Source organism: Megalobrama amblycephala, linkage group LG22, assembly GCF_018812025.1.
Source record: "Megalobrama amblycephala isolate DHTTF-2021 linkage group LG22, ASM1881202v1, whole genome shotgun sequence".
Lineage (NCBI taxonomy): Eukaryota > Metazoa > Chordata > Actinopteri > Cypriniformes > Xenocyprididae > Megalobrama > Megalobrama amblycephala.
The window spans coordinates 18,034,969-18,048,639 of NC_063065.1; the positions used below are offsets into that span (position 1 = coordinate 18,034,969).

Consider the following 13,671-nt stretch of genomic DNA (forward strand, 5'->3'; position numbering starts at 1 on the left):
CAGAAGACGGAACAAAACCTTGCCGGAGCCGTAATGCAACGTCTATGAGAATATGAGGTCTCTGCGAAACAAAAGTGGGCGTTTCTGTATTTGTGGGTGTTTTCAAACTGGTGGGTGTTTATATATCATGCAATGAAAATGATCCCCTTCACCCGACCCCACCCCTAAACCCTACCCACACTCTGACGTGGGCAAATCAGGTAACGCTCTCAAAAACGCCCCTCTGTTTATGGACTCGCCCATCAATCATTAATGTCCTGCTACTTGTTTGTGAATGGCGGTGAAGCGGAGTAACTGATGCTGGTAGGTCACGTGATAATGACAACATGGAGAATGTAGTACATCCAGATTACATTAATACTACACACACTCATAGAACATACTTTTTTAACGTTCGCGAATAATTATTCAAAATAAGAAACTACTCAAGAGGGTATGCGATTTTCGGAGACAGCCTATAATATTATTATATCATATTTTTACCACCACCATGTCCCTTTAGGGGCTCCGTACTAAGGGATTCCATGCTACGAGATAGCAGAATGGCAAATATCCTGAGAAAGTTAATTAACTGTGGATATTACAACAGTTTTTCAGCAAAAAACAACAACAAAAAACAAATGCAAATTCATAAAATAAAAGGATTTAATAGACCAAAATACATATTAAATTCATAGCATGTCTATTGAAATTATAACAGCACAGCCAAGGGCATTAAAAAAAAAAAGAGTATACAATGTACAATATAAAACAGTGCTGATTCAGTCATGCATTGTATGAATACTACAGTTTCCATTATCTATGACATTAGTACAAAAGCTTTCATTCCGCTCGCATAAGAGCATCACTGTCCCACAGCGCTCCATCAGTCCCATGTAATGCTGAGCATCTGACAGCTGAGTTCCCAGAGTTTCTGAGCCATTTCATCATCTGAAGCTTCTCTTGAACACTGAGCTGGGGCACAGTCACTGGAAACAAAGATCCTCAGCTTTAGGAATTACACTTTCTTAGTTATCATTAATGCAGCTATAGAATAATATCTATTGTATGTTTAACCTAAACACATTTTATTATCATTAAAAAAAAAACTCATTTATTTTCCATAATACTTTGTTCTGTACCTGTAATATCCTCCGCTCTCTTTGTCCAGCTCCGGCTCCACAGCGCAGTAGATGGTGGTCTGGGCCCCCTGAACGGTGGTCTTGGTGAAGGGGCTGAAGACCTTGACTGCGATCTGCACAGGCTTGCTGAGGTTCCTAAACAGCTCTGACTGCACCACACCAGGATGGAGGGAGTACACAGTCACACGGCTGCCTAGGAACATGACCATATTTCATTATCATATTTCATTAGTTAATAGATTACACACACCTGCGTAAAACAACTAAACCAATGATTAATATGGTTGGAACAGGAATTGTTTTAACAGACATGAGTCTTGGGTTAAATCCTTCGTTACTGAAGGGAAATTCGGTAACACTTTACATTAAGGTTCATTAGTTAAACATTAGTTAATGTATTAACTAACATGAACTAACCATGAGAAATACATTTGTTACTGTATTTACTATAGTTAATGAAAATACAGTTGTTCATTGTTTGTTCAAGTTAGTTCACAGTGCATTAACTAATGTTAACAAGATTTTAATAATGTATTAGTAAATGCTGAAATTAACATTAACAAAGATTAATAAATGCTGTATAAGTGCAGTTCATTATTAGTTCATGTTAACTAATGTAGTTAACTAATGAACCTTATTGTAAAGTGTTACCGGAAATTCCCTTATAAAAAGTACTGTGGTGATACCGTGGTAAAGTGATGGTATATATGACTTTCTTCTTTCAACCAAACACAATCAGAGTTATATTAAAAATATCCTCTTCAAAGCTTTATAATGGGAGTGACTGGAGGATGAGATTTTGAAGCCCAAAAAAAGTGCATCCATCCATCATAAATGTACTCCATGTGGCTCCAGGGGGTTAATAAAGGCCTTCTGAAGAAGATCCATGTGTTTGTGTAAGACAAATATCCTTATTTAAATCTTTATAATGTAAAATAACAAGCTTCCGGCACGACAGCCATACGCATTCGACTTGCATCTAAAAAGTGTATCTAAAATGTTAACCCCCGCAGCCGTGTGGAGTACATTTTATGATGGATGGATGCACTTTTTTGGGCTTCAAAATCTCATCCTCCAATCACTACCATTATAAAGCATAGAAGAACCAGGATATTTTTAAAATAACTCTGATTGTGTTTTGCTGAAAGAAGGAAGTCATATACACCTAGGATGGCTTGAGGATGAGTAAATTATGGGGTGATTTTCATTTTTGGGTGAACTATCCCTTTAATGTACCTTGACATTTTCATGTTACTTTAAGGACTTCGGTAAAGTTGGTTTTATATTCGCACATTTGGACTTCTGATAAATTCAGACTTTCCAATAAATGTGCAATAAATTAATGTTTGCGAATTTTAAGCAGCGACATGATATTGACAACCAACGATTGTCAACTTACAACATTTTTCACAGTCGATCAAAATAGGCAAGTATTGTTTTAATGGCATATTTACTTGTGAATGTCCACTGAATGTCCAATGTAGTGTGATTGACAAGGCTATTGAATACAGATGTCCGAATGTGCAAATATAAAACCAACTTTACCGAAGTACTTTAAGGTACGTCAAATCATGCTTTGATACATGTTCAAAAACGTGATTATTGCCACAGTACAGTATAAAACAATGGTACTTTAGCCCAAAAAAAAGAAAAAAAGAAAAACATGGTGATACCATGGTATTTTTCATGACACTTTGTTGTTTCACAACATGTTTTTGTTTCACTAAAAAGAAATGACAGATTTGTTCGTTCAGAAATCAGACTACACTGTTTTACGTTTTTAACTTGCTACAAATTTATTTATTCATTTATCCATTTTGAAATGTGTAATAGTTTATTGAAACCTTAGACAAAAAGAATCTTAAAGAAAGTTCGCATGTGTTTTTTTCTTATTATCATATTTGATACATCAGGCTTTTATGGTACATAATGTATGATATAGGGGCTCACAAAAGCGAAAGTTTATATTTATATGGCCTAAAAGGTAAGATTAAATGCAGTGCAAAAAAAAAGATGATTGAGAGATGTACATATAAACGTTCCATCAGTAAAAAATTCACAGCTAAAAGACATGTACTAAGACTTGAAGGTGGACAGGTTTAGAATTATACTAAAAATATGACACAGTAGTCTTTAAACGGTTAATGAAATGGTTGATTCAAACAGTATTATATTAGTTATTTCCATCTCTGTCAAAGTTAAACTGCATGAAAAATCCTTCACAATCTGTATAAATCTCCAATGGTGCACATATAGAATTCTTTTTACTAGAATTACTGGTGAGAACTACTTTTCTTGTTCTTTGGTATAGAACCTCATATTAATTTCTTGCTGAATGTCTGCTATTCTGAACAGATCACAGGTCATCTGTTATTAGATCTCGAGTTTGAATTGTCACATGAATGACAATCAGTGACAAGCACAGAAAACAGGGCATTCTCCACATGCTTAGGACAATCCTGCATCCTTAGAGACAAACACAGAGATCAGTTCTGACCAAGCGCTTTCCTCTGCCACTGTGTGTGCTGGTTTTGACTGAGATTATGTAAAGTCACAGGGAAAAATATCACATCTTAAAGGCTGATTTATACTTCTGCGTCGAGTGTACGCCGTAGCTACGGCGTAGGCTGTGCGTAGCACGCGTAGCATACGACGTAGCCTGACGTGCACCTCTTCAAAAATGTAACCCGTTGTTTGCAATCACGTGGTTTTGGTGACGCGCGAAATACCGGTGGAGGGCAAGCATTGAAAATTAGAATGGAAGAGATGGAGAAAAGTCCTTTCTGTGCTGGTTTAGAAAGGTATAAACAGAAAATCACAACATATGTTGAACGTGATCTTTATGTTATGAAGAGGAGCGACTTTTCCACTGAATTGAAAGAATTCCTGCCATCGAGGAGGTAGATATAGACAATGTGAACCTGCCGTTACGCCGCGTTCAGATCTAGTCTGGGTTTGTTTACATCGCGCTGTCTTTCTGCTAGTGAAGTTAGGGCAGTATTTTTGATTTTCTGTCGCGATTGTGAAAAATATCGCCATTGTAGGTCATGCTGAATCGAGAATTGCAACAGGAGCTCACATCATCGTTCAGGGAAAAAAACTGGACGGTGTACAATTGTTGCCTTTTATACATGTAAAAACACAGTAGCAGATTGAGGAGGTGACGGGAAGACGCCATATCAAATGTAATAACGTCACTCAATAAAATCACTCAATAAAATAATCACATATAGCTGAGTGCTTTTTAAAGTGTTGTCTTTGTTGTTGAATCGACTTCTGTCAGCTTGTTAAACATTTATTTATCTGGACATTTTCTACCATATGATGGCTGAAGCAGCAGCGCGTGACACTGTTCTCATGGTAACCAGATAAACATCGTGAACGGAATACTACAAAACGGAAGTGAAAACACCAAATTATCATTCATTGGGATAAAATAGCTTCTCTTCCCTGCAAACGATACCATAAAGAATGTGGATATTTAACCAAGTCAAAAACAAAAAGGTAAGCAGGTATTAATTTCAGTATCAGCAGACGCAAAACGCTATTAAAGGTGACAACTTTTAAAGTTAAAAAACGATATAAGTTATAAAAAAAGGTAAACACCTTCTGGGTTCTCGATTTTATCGATCTGAGCAACCATAAATGACGCAAAACATGCGAATTTTGAGTTTTTGATGGGATTCCTGTATAGAAAAATCACTCCCTGCCCTCCAGACTCATTCGCGCTGCTGCTGTGACGTCATGTGCAAACAACCTATTCTACGCGGACCGCAAGCGCTCTGATTGGTCTGCTAGAACCCCTCCATCGGGTCAAAAAACTGGCGTGGAGCACTCGGAGAAGAGCGAGCACTTTCAACTTCACTATGAATGAAAAACACTCTTGTTTCAGAGGACACATACAGTCAAACTGCAACAAAAGTCATTACCTATTTGCCGCTTCTCTTCCGTTTCTGTTTGTAAGCTTCTCTGACAACGTACATGACGAGCTGCTTCTTCTTCTGCTTTTGTTTTGATACTCAACGTGACCGCGGACACTGCCTCCTAGTGGTCTGCATGCACGTCGACGCGGACAACGACGCAGAAGTATAAATGAAAACAGACGCATTGCCTACGGCGCAGAGGCTCCGGCGTAGGTCCGACGCTTAAGTATAAATCAGCCTTAAGTCACCATGAAACCAAAAAATGGACAATTATTGTTTTCTGTGGAATTTTGCCATATTATAAATGATTTATCCGTGTATTTCATTATTTTTTGGTAATAGAGTGCCTCAGGGATGACGCATTTTTGTAGGCAAAACCCGGAAGCGAGTTAGCATTTTTGGACTTCCGGTTCCAACGCCATAAAGTCTATGGGTTTTTTGAATGGGTTTTTGCTAAATCGCCTGAAATAAGGTCTGTGGTTAACAAAGCCTCTAAATACTTTCACGTTTTGATCTATGATATAAAACACACCAGTTATAACCCACTTGTGATTTTTTAAACTTTTACTGTAGTTAGGTCCCAAATGACGCACTATACACTATGCACTTATACACTATGTACTTGTGCACTATGCACTCATCCATGTAGTGCGTGAATTGTATAAGGTTATTTTGTCATTTAACAATGGAGTCCGATACCCTCTCCCCCTCCACTACGTAATTAAAGCTGCGACAGTTGAGTGCACTAAGTGTCCAACATTCCACACTTCGTTTTTTCCGTTAATTTAGTGCATCATCCGGGTATTTAAAGTGTACTTTTTCTTTTTGGAATTTTCAGTGTGAACGCACTACTCGCACTATTTATACTTAAAAACGTCATAGAATAGTGCATAAGTATGCGAATTGGGACGCACCTGTCTTAAAATCGGCGGTTGCTAACAAATTGCTAAAAGGGACTACTTCCTTTGGCGGGGACTTTAGACGTCATCATTAAAAACGGGACATTTGGAGAGCATTTCTCATGAAAAAGTGGATAAGTATTCATACACAGCACATATCATAATCAGCGAGCATGTTTGCAAATAAAGTTGTTTTTTAAATACAGTTTGAGGAAGCTTGGTGGTGACGACGTTGATCCGCGACCATGGTGTGCTGTAGTCCGTTTATAGCCTACTGTTAGCCTTTTATATCTGACGACTTTATTTAGGCTTCAAAATCTATAAATGTTGTGTTCACTTGTAAAGATTATCTTGATAGACAAAAATTCTTTTTTCAAAAAGAGCTTATTTTCTGTGATTTTCCAAAAGTCTATGGCAAAAATGCATAGGCTTTCAACCGAGGGAACCCGTGCGCTGCTAACTTCCGGGTTGGCCTACAAATCCCTGGGGCACTCTATTTATGTGCCTCATAATAAGTCCCCCTCCCTCTTGCAGCAACATCTCTTCTCTTCTCTGATGATGCATTTACGCACAAGGGCGGGACAACCTGTCACTCACATGAGATCGACCAATAGCAAAACACAACAATCCAACTATCCAATCAATTTCTGATGGACAAAATCAAGTCCCGCCCTACTTTTTTTTTTCTTATTCGAGAAACCGTTTCATGTCAACTTTAATGTCACGTTGTACTCGCATGAATACCATTATCAAGCAGTGTTCAGGATAGATAAGACAACAGGATCATGTTTAGTCGGGCTTAGATAGCCTTGCTATGAAGGTCACATACCCTGCAGTCTTTTAGCCAAGGAGCGTGTGCAGAGGATGTTAGCTAGTTTGCTCTGGCCATAAGCCCTCCGTGGAGAGTAACCCTTCTCACTGTTTATGTCATCCAGATGGATGCTGCCCCACGTATGGGCCACAGAAGCCACATTGACGATCCTGGAGGGGGTTGATTTCTTGAGGAGGTCCAACAGAAGGTAGGTGAGCAGAAAATGACCTGTTGGTAGTTTGGAGGAGATAAAAATAGTCAGGGGTTGTTTGACCTTTGTTAGAATCCAATAATTCAACTTAATAATACAATTCAAAAAGATCTGTTCGGGTCGAGCGATCCAGCACAGAAAAGGAGGTACCTGGGTATCAAATGGAAGACTCAGACACAAAGCGTGCAGGTTCAACCAAGATACAAAGTTTATTCGGCCAGAGAGCCAATTATATATTGAAAATATAGGAAGTGAAAATGACAACTCAGCATTAATACAATCAGTAGGGGTTGTGCACAACTCTAAGAAAAGCAACAACTCTCTAAGCATGATGTAATGGCTAGACAGAGATACAGAAGCACAAAAACGGGCACAGGATGTTCTTAGAATCTTACAACCTTTCATTGTCCCTCATGTCCTGTTGATGCCTTTGTGCCTTCTTTGTCTATTACCCAAGAAATGCATGGAAGTGGATGTATATGGAAAGGATGTGTACTATATGTTTAGGTTCCAACAGGAAGCCAGCTTGGGCTGTTAAACAATTAAATGGCACGCACTGTCAATTTAGAGCGTCACTACTCCACACTGGTTGGAAGTCTGAGACTTCCTGTGTGAAACAATGTTGCCTTATACATAGAGGTAGTCTATAATCAAACGCAATTTGTGCTTAGTTTGAAAGAAGTCACTCTTATTGACTAAATTAGTTGGATTAGATACAGGAAATCTAATTTTACTAATAGTCTTAATTTTTCCTGATCAAAAATATGTTGATAATAATTTGAAATTGCAGCAGATATTTGTAAAAATCACTTTGGACATTTGGATGTTGTATGTACAGATTGTATCTACATGAACACTTGTTGTTTTTTTTAAAGAAATTAATACTTTTATTCATCAAGGATGCATTATATTGATCAAAAATGACAGTAAAGACATTTATATTTATATTTCAAATAAATTATGTTCTTGTGAACTTTCTATTCATCAAAGAATTCAGAAAAAAATGTATCCACAAAATATTAAGCAACACAACTGTTTTGTTTCAGAAACAGAAATGTTTCTTGAGCAGCAAATCAGCATATTAAAATGATTTCTGAAGGATCATGTGACACTGAAGACTGGAGTAATGATGCTGAAAATTCAGCTTTGCCATCACAGTAATAAATTATATCTGAATATATGTTAAAACAGAAAACAGTTACCATAAAATGTAGTAATATTTCACAATATTACTGTTTTTACTGTAGTTTTGATCAAATAAATGCAGCCTTGCTGAGCATAAGAGACTTCTTTAAGTTCTTTCAAAAAACTTTTGAAAGATATTTTGTAGAATGCAGCGAAGTAAGTTTTTCATGAAATGTTAATGATTTCACATGTAATTTTGGTTTATGGCCATGATATTACTAAAGGCCATTGGCTAATTAAAAAAAAAAAAAAAAAAACATTTCTTCAACATGTTCTGCCCAAACTCCCTTTTTCAAAAGGAAATACAGGAAATAATATCATAATTGTCAGGGTTCTGTTATGTTTTATCTATGTTTGTTTTACACTGAGTTGGTTTGCTCCGTTTTCTGTTTCCTTGTTTCTGCTCTTGGTTTGTCTCCTCGGTTACTGATTGACGAGTGCACACTTGATGTTGATTTCTTTCATTAACTTGGTCTATTTAAAGGGATAGTTCTGTCATCTTTTACTCTCCCTCATGTTGTTCCAAACCTGTATAAACTTCTTTGTTCCGCTTAACACAAAGGTAGATATTTGGAAGAATGTTAATAGCCAAGCAGATCTCGCCCCCCATTGACTACCATAGTATGTTTTTTCCCTACTATGTTAGTCAAGTGGGGTGTGGGGGGTGAACTATCATTTTTGGGTGAACTATCCCTTTAAATAGACCAAGTTAATGAAAGAAATCAACATCAGGTGTGCACTCGTCAATCAGTAACCAAGGAGACAAACCGAGAGCAGGAACTGTTTTGTTCAGTTCTTGGTCCGTTCCAGTCCATGTGTTTGATAGTTGTTCTGGTTCTGTTCATAAGTTATTCATGAGAAATCCTGAGTATTTTGTTATCTTTGAATTTTGGCATTAAATCTGTGCTGCTGCGCTTAAATCCATCTCTTGATATGAAAACACATAATGTAAAACATACAGTAAAATTACAAAGTCTTTACCTAAATGGTTTACACCAAACTGCATCTCAAAGCCATCTGCAGTTTTTGAATATGGGCACATCATGATTCCAGCATTGTTGATCAGGATGTTAACTTGCTTTTCCTCTAAAATACAAAAATATGAATAAAGACTCATTAATTGCATAAATATTGTATAATACTATTCATATAAATGTGCATATATATATAATATTGATACAATAATTTTATTCATTTCCTTACTCCAAGGAAATGCATGCATAACAATGCATTTAAAGTAATAATCAGATGTCTTACACACCCTTGTTTATGAGTTCTGCAAATGCTCTGATGGATTTGGTATCTGATAAATCAAGCTTTTTCACCACAATGTTTTGGTTTCCAGAATCCTGCATTAATTCTTCTCTGGCTGCCTCTGCTTTTTCCAGGTCTCGACAGGCCATGATGACTCGAGCCCCTGAGGACATCACAGAGAAAAGCTGATAGAAATGTGCTTTCAGTCACAAAACAGAGCAGATATCCTTCATGGATCTGAAATAATTGTGTTTACATATTCCAGCAAACGTCCTTGCTGTGAAATGTCCTTGCATAATAATTAATTTGGTGCTAAACTGGGATGTAAGGCTGATGAGCTAACACAATAGCTGTTTGCCTGGTAATTACTGTGCAGAACGTCTATTATACTATTCAGAGCAATTTGGCTGGCAAGCGTCAGAGTTTCTTTGTTGGAATTCAGTGGGTCCATGTGGGAAAGTGTACAGTTTTACATCTCTTTGGCAGATAGTATTGTAATCCTGTCGTTCATTTATCAGCATGCATTCAAAGCTTCCAAGAGCCTGTCGTTTATTATAAGATGAAATATTTGCTGTTTTAATTATCACATTTGACATTAGGAAATTGAGTACGATTTATCCTTGTTATTTTAGTCCCAGATTATGCTGATTTTTGCAATATTTTACAGTTTTTCTCGATGTATAAAACTACGGAAGAGGATTAGGGCCAAGCAATAATAAAAAAATAAAACCATCTCGAGATTAAAGTTGTTAAATTTCGAGAAAAAACTTGTTAAATTTCGAGAAAAAAGTCGAAATAAAATGTTGAGAATAAACTCGTTAAATTACGAGAAAAAACTCATTAAATTTTGAGAAAAAGTTCGAGATAAAATGTTGAGAATAAACTCATTAAATTACGAGAAAAAACTCGTTAAATTTAAAAAAAAAAAGTCGAGATAAAATGTTGAGAATAAACTCGTTAAACTTGTTCAACGTTTTATCTCGACTTTTTTTTCTCGAAATTTAACGACTTTTTTTCTCATAATTTAACAAATTTGTTCTCATAATCAAACTACTTTTTTCTCGTAATTTAATGAGTTTATTCTCAACATTTTATCTCGACTTTTTCTCGAAATTTAACGACATTTTTCTCATAATTTAACAAATTTGTTCTCATAATCAAACTACTTTTTTCTCGTAATTTAATGAGTTTATTATCAACATTTTATCTTGACTTTTTTCTCAAAATTTAACGAGTTTTTTCTCGTAATTTAACGAGTTTATTCTCAACATTTTATCTCGACTTTTTTCTTGAAATTTAACGAGTTTTTTCTCGTAATTGAACGAGTTTATTCTCAACATTTTATCTCGACTTTTTCTCGAAATTTAACGACTTTTTTTCTCATAATTTAACAAATTTGTTCTCATAATCAAACTACTTTTTTCTCGTAATTTAATGAGTTTATTCTCAACATTTTATCTCGACTTTTCTCAAAATTTAACGAGTTCTTTCTCGTAATTTAACGAGTTTATTCTCAACATTTTATCTCGACTTTTTTCTTGAAATTTAACGATTTTTTTCTCGTAATTTAACGAGTTTATTCTCAACATTTTATCTCGACTTTTTTCTTGAAATTTAACGAGTTTTTTCTCGTAATTTAACGAGTTTATTCTCAACATTTTATCTCGACTTTTTCTCGAAATTTAACGACTTTTTTCTCATAATTTAACAAATTTGTTCTCATAATCAAACTACTTTTTTCTCGTAATTTAATGAGTTTATTCTCAACATTTTATCTCGACTTTTCTCAAAATTTAACGAGTTTTTTCTCGTAATTTAATGAGTTTATTCTCAACATTTTATCTCGACTTTTTTCTTGAAATTTAACGAGTTTTTTCTCGTAATTTAACGAGTTTATTCTCAACATTTTATCTCGACTTTTTTCTTGAAATTTAACGAGTTTTTTCTCGTAATTTAACGAGTTTATTCTCAACATTTTATCTCGACTTTTTTCTTGAAATTTAACGAGTTTTTTCTCGTAATTTAATGACTTTATTCTCAACATTTTATTTCGACTTTTTTCTCGAAATTTAATGAGATTTTTCTCGTAATTTAACAAATTTAATCTCAAGATGGTTTTATTTTTTTATTATTGCTTGGCCCTAATCCTCTTCCGTAATAAAACACTATAACTGATTCAGTTGGCACAATTTCCCAAACCATCCATTCAGTTCTCAAAATAAAGACATTTCTCAAAACTTTTCACACACATTCCAATTTTCTCAATTTCTGCAAAACTCTACACAAAAATACCCTAATTTTACATCGGTTTAACCATGATCTCATTCATAAAACACATGATATAATTAACTGAAGCATCACAATGTGAACTCAAATAGCACATATTTATGCATGAGTAAACATTAAGTAGCAAAACTGATGATACACCAATCAGAATCTCAGGATAATATCATATAAATAGGGCCACATATGATTATGTGCTTTAAAAAATGCATCCTAACACTGGAGAGAGCTGAAAGAATCATCAACAGGGTTTTTATACTACTTAAACATACAGTATTACAGTAAGATGAGGGACATTTCACTGTTCTATGTACAGTAAACTGTAGAACATGTTCTACACCCTCAAACTCTTGATTGTTAAATTTATTTCTAGCCAAAAATCAGAAGACCAAGAAACTGCTATAGTACTATACTGTAATGAAACTTGGCCAAAGGTGCAGAAGATGCTGAATTTATGTATTTATTTTTACTCTATTTTGTTGCATACCAAGTTCATATTCAATTCTTTGATATTTGAACATTCTCTAGTGCTTTTCATCTACTGTAAGATCACTTTACAGTAGTCTAATGAAAATTATTTGAGGTCAAAGAGTGATTCTGACAAAAGAGAATATGTTTTTGACTGAAATAATTGAGTTTGGCATGGAAGGTTTGTACAAATTGGTATGTAGTTACGAGATTGTTTTTATAGTTGTGAGAAAATGGTGAATTGTTTCATGAGTTGTGTTAGAAATTTGAGAAAAACTGAGAGAATAACCTGGATCCAAAATAAATTTGTCAACAGAAACAATAGTGCATACAGTATGAAATACAGTATGAAAGATTGCAATTAATCCAGCTAACCTACCCATACCCCCTTCTAATTAGAGTGGCATCACACATGGCATGGGTTTGTCTCATAACAGGTTGGCAGTCGATGCCTTTCACAGCATGTGCTGAACAGAACAAATCAAGTCATTCGGCATTTTCCTTTTAAGGTCAAGCCCGAGACGTAATATGTCCTGAAAACTAAAATGGGGTCTGTTAGTTTCTTACCTCTTCTAGAAAGGTCTCTCGCTGTCTCTTTGCCTATGCCTGTATTAGCTCCTGTGATTATGACTGTTTTATCATCGAGTCGTACAGAAGAGCTCCATTGACGACAGAAGAAATTTCTGGAATTGATTATATATAATAGTGAATACCTAAAGTGAAGTAGTATGCGAGAGCAGGGCTAGTTTTCACACTTGTTACTCCAGTGAATTTTGTTATATCATTGTTATTACTCAGGAATTAAGATGCAGTTAAGTAAATGCAGGCAAGTTGTCTATTAAAGCACAAAAACAATGCACAGAAAAATATAACTTTCAGAAATATCCGACCATTGTTTTAACCAATAAATATTGTACTTAGCTAGAATTGAACTTAATTTAGAAGGTTTGAAGTTGTTTGAAACCAACATACACTTTTAAAACATTCATGTTACTAGATTTATGACTCAAAATCTCAGTTGCTGACTTAGATACAGCCCTCATGACAACTTCCTCATGTGACAACTAGCCCCTTTCTCCTATATTTAATTTCATAATCCAACATTATATGGTATATAAAGTACAAGCATAGTAATTGGCATTTAAAGAATGATATTGTTTAAAAAAAATACTGTTTAAGAACAGTATTGGATCTCATTTATCCAGTTATGAACACTTTGGCGAAAAGAAAAGAAAAAAGAAAAGAAAAGGAAAGAAAAGAAGAAAAAAGAAAAGTTGTACCAATACAGTTTTGCAAACTCAATTATAGCAACAGCATTGCTTACCTTATGGAGTGCATTGTTCCAATATTGGCTGGCTCCCCTCAGCAGACAGTATAGTGCTCGACTCTGTGTAATTTATGAATGAGATATTTCTATGCGGTCTGTATCCAAGCCCCGCCCGCCCAGAGCTCTGTCCTCTGGCCAATGAAACGCGTCTGAGATCAATATGAAGAACGTGAAGCGTTCATGCACCCA

At 35.4% G+C, this 13,671-nt stretch overlaps 1 protein-coding gene and 1 long non-coding RNA gene across 2 annotated transcripts; one reads left to right on the forward strand and one right to left on the reverse strand.

Moving 5' to 3' along the window:
- Window positions 1–627: 627 nt before the first annotated feature.
- Window positions 628–13,618, reverse strand: zgc:112332 (uncharacterized protein LOC553712 homolog). The gene is made up of 7 exons (XM_048174748.1): window positions 13,480–13,618; window positions 12,723–12,838; window positions 9,412–9,567; window positions 9,132–9,236; window positions 6,773–6,982; window positions 1,122–1,314; window positions 628–968 (listed from the first exon to the last, which is right to left on the reverse strand). Exons 1-7 carry the CDS (start codon window positions 13,491–13,493, stop codon window positions 866–868), a joined length of 897 nt encoding a protein of 298 aa, XP_048030705.1. The 5' UTR covers window positions 13,494–13,618; the 3' UTR covers window positions 628–865.
- Window positions 6,844–9,806, forward strand: LOC125257984. The gene is made up of 2 exons (XR_007182490.1): window positions 6,844–6,962; window positions 9,539–9,806. It is a non-coding gene; the product is annotated as an uncharacterized LOC125257984 (long non-coding RNA).
- Window positions 13,619–13,671: the final 53 nt, after the last annotated feature.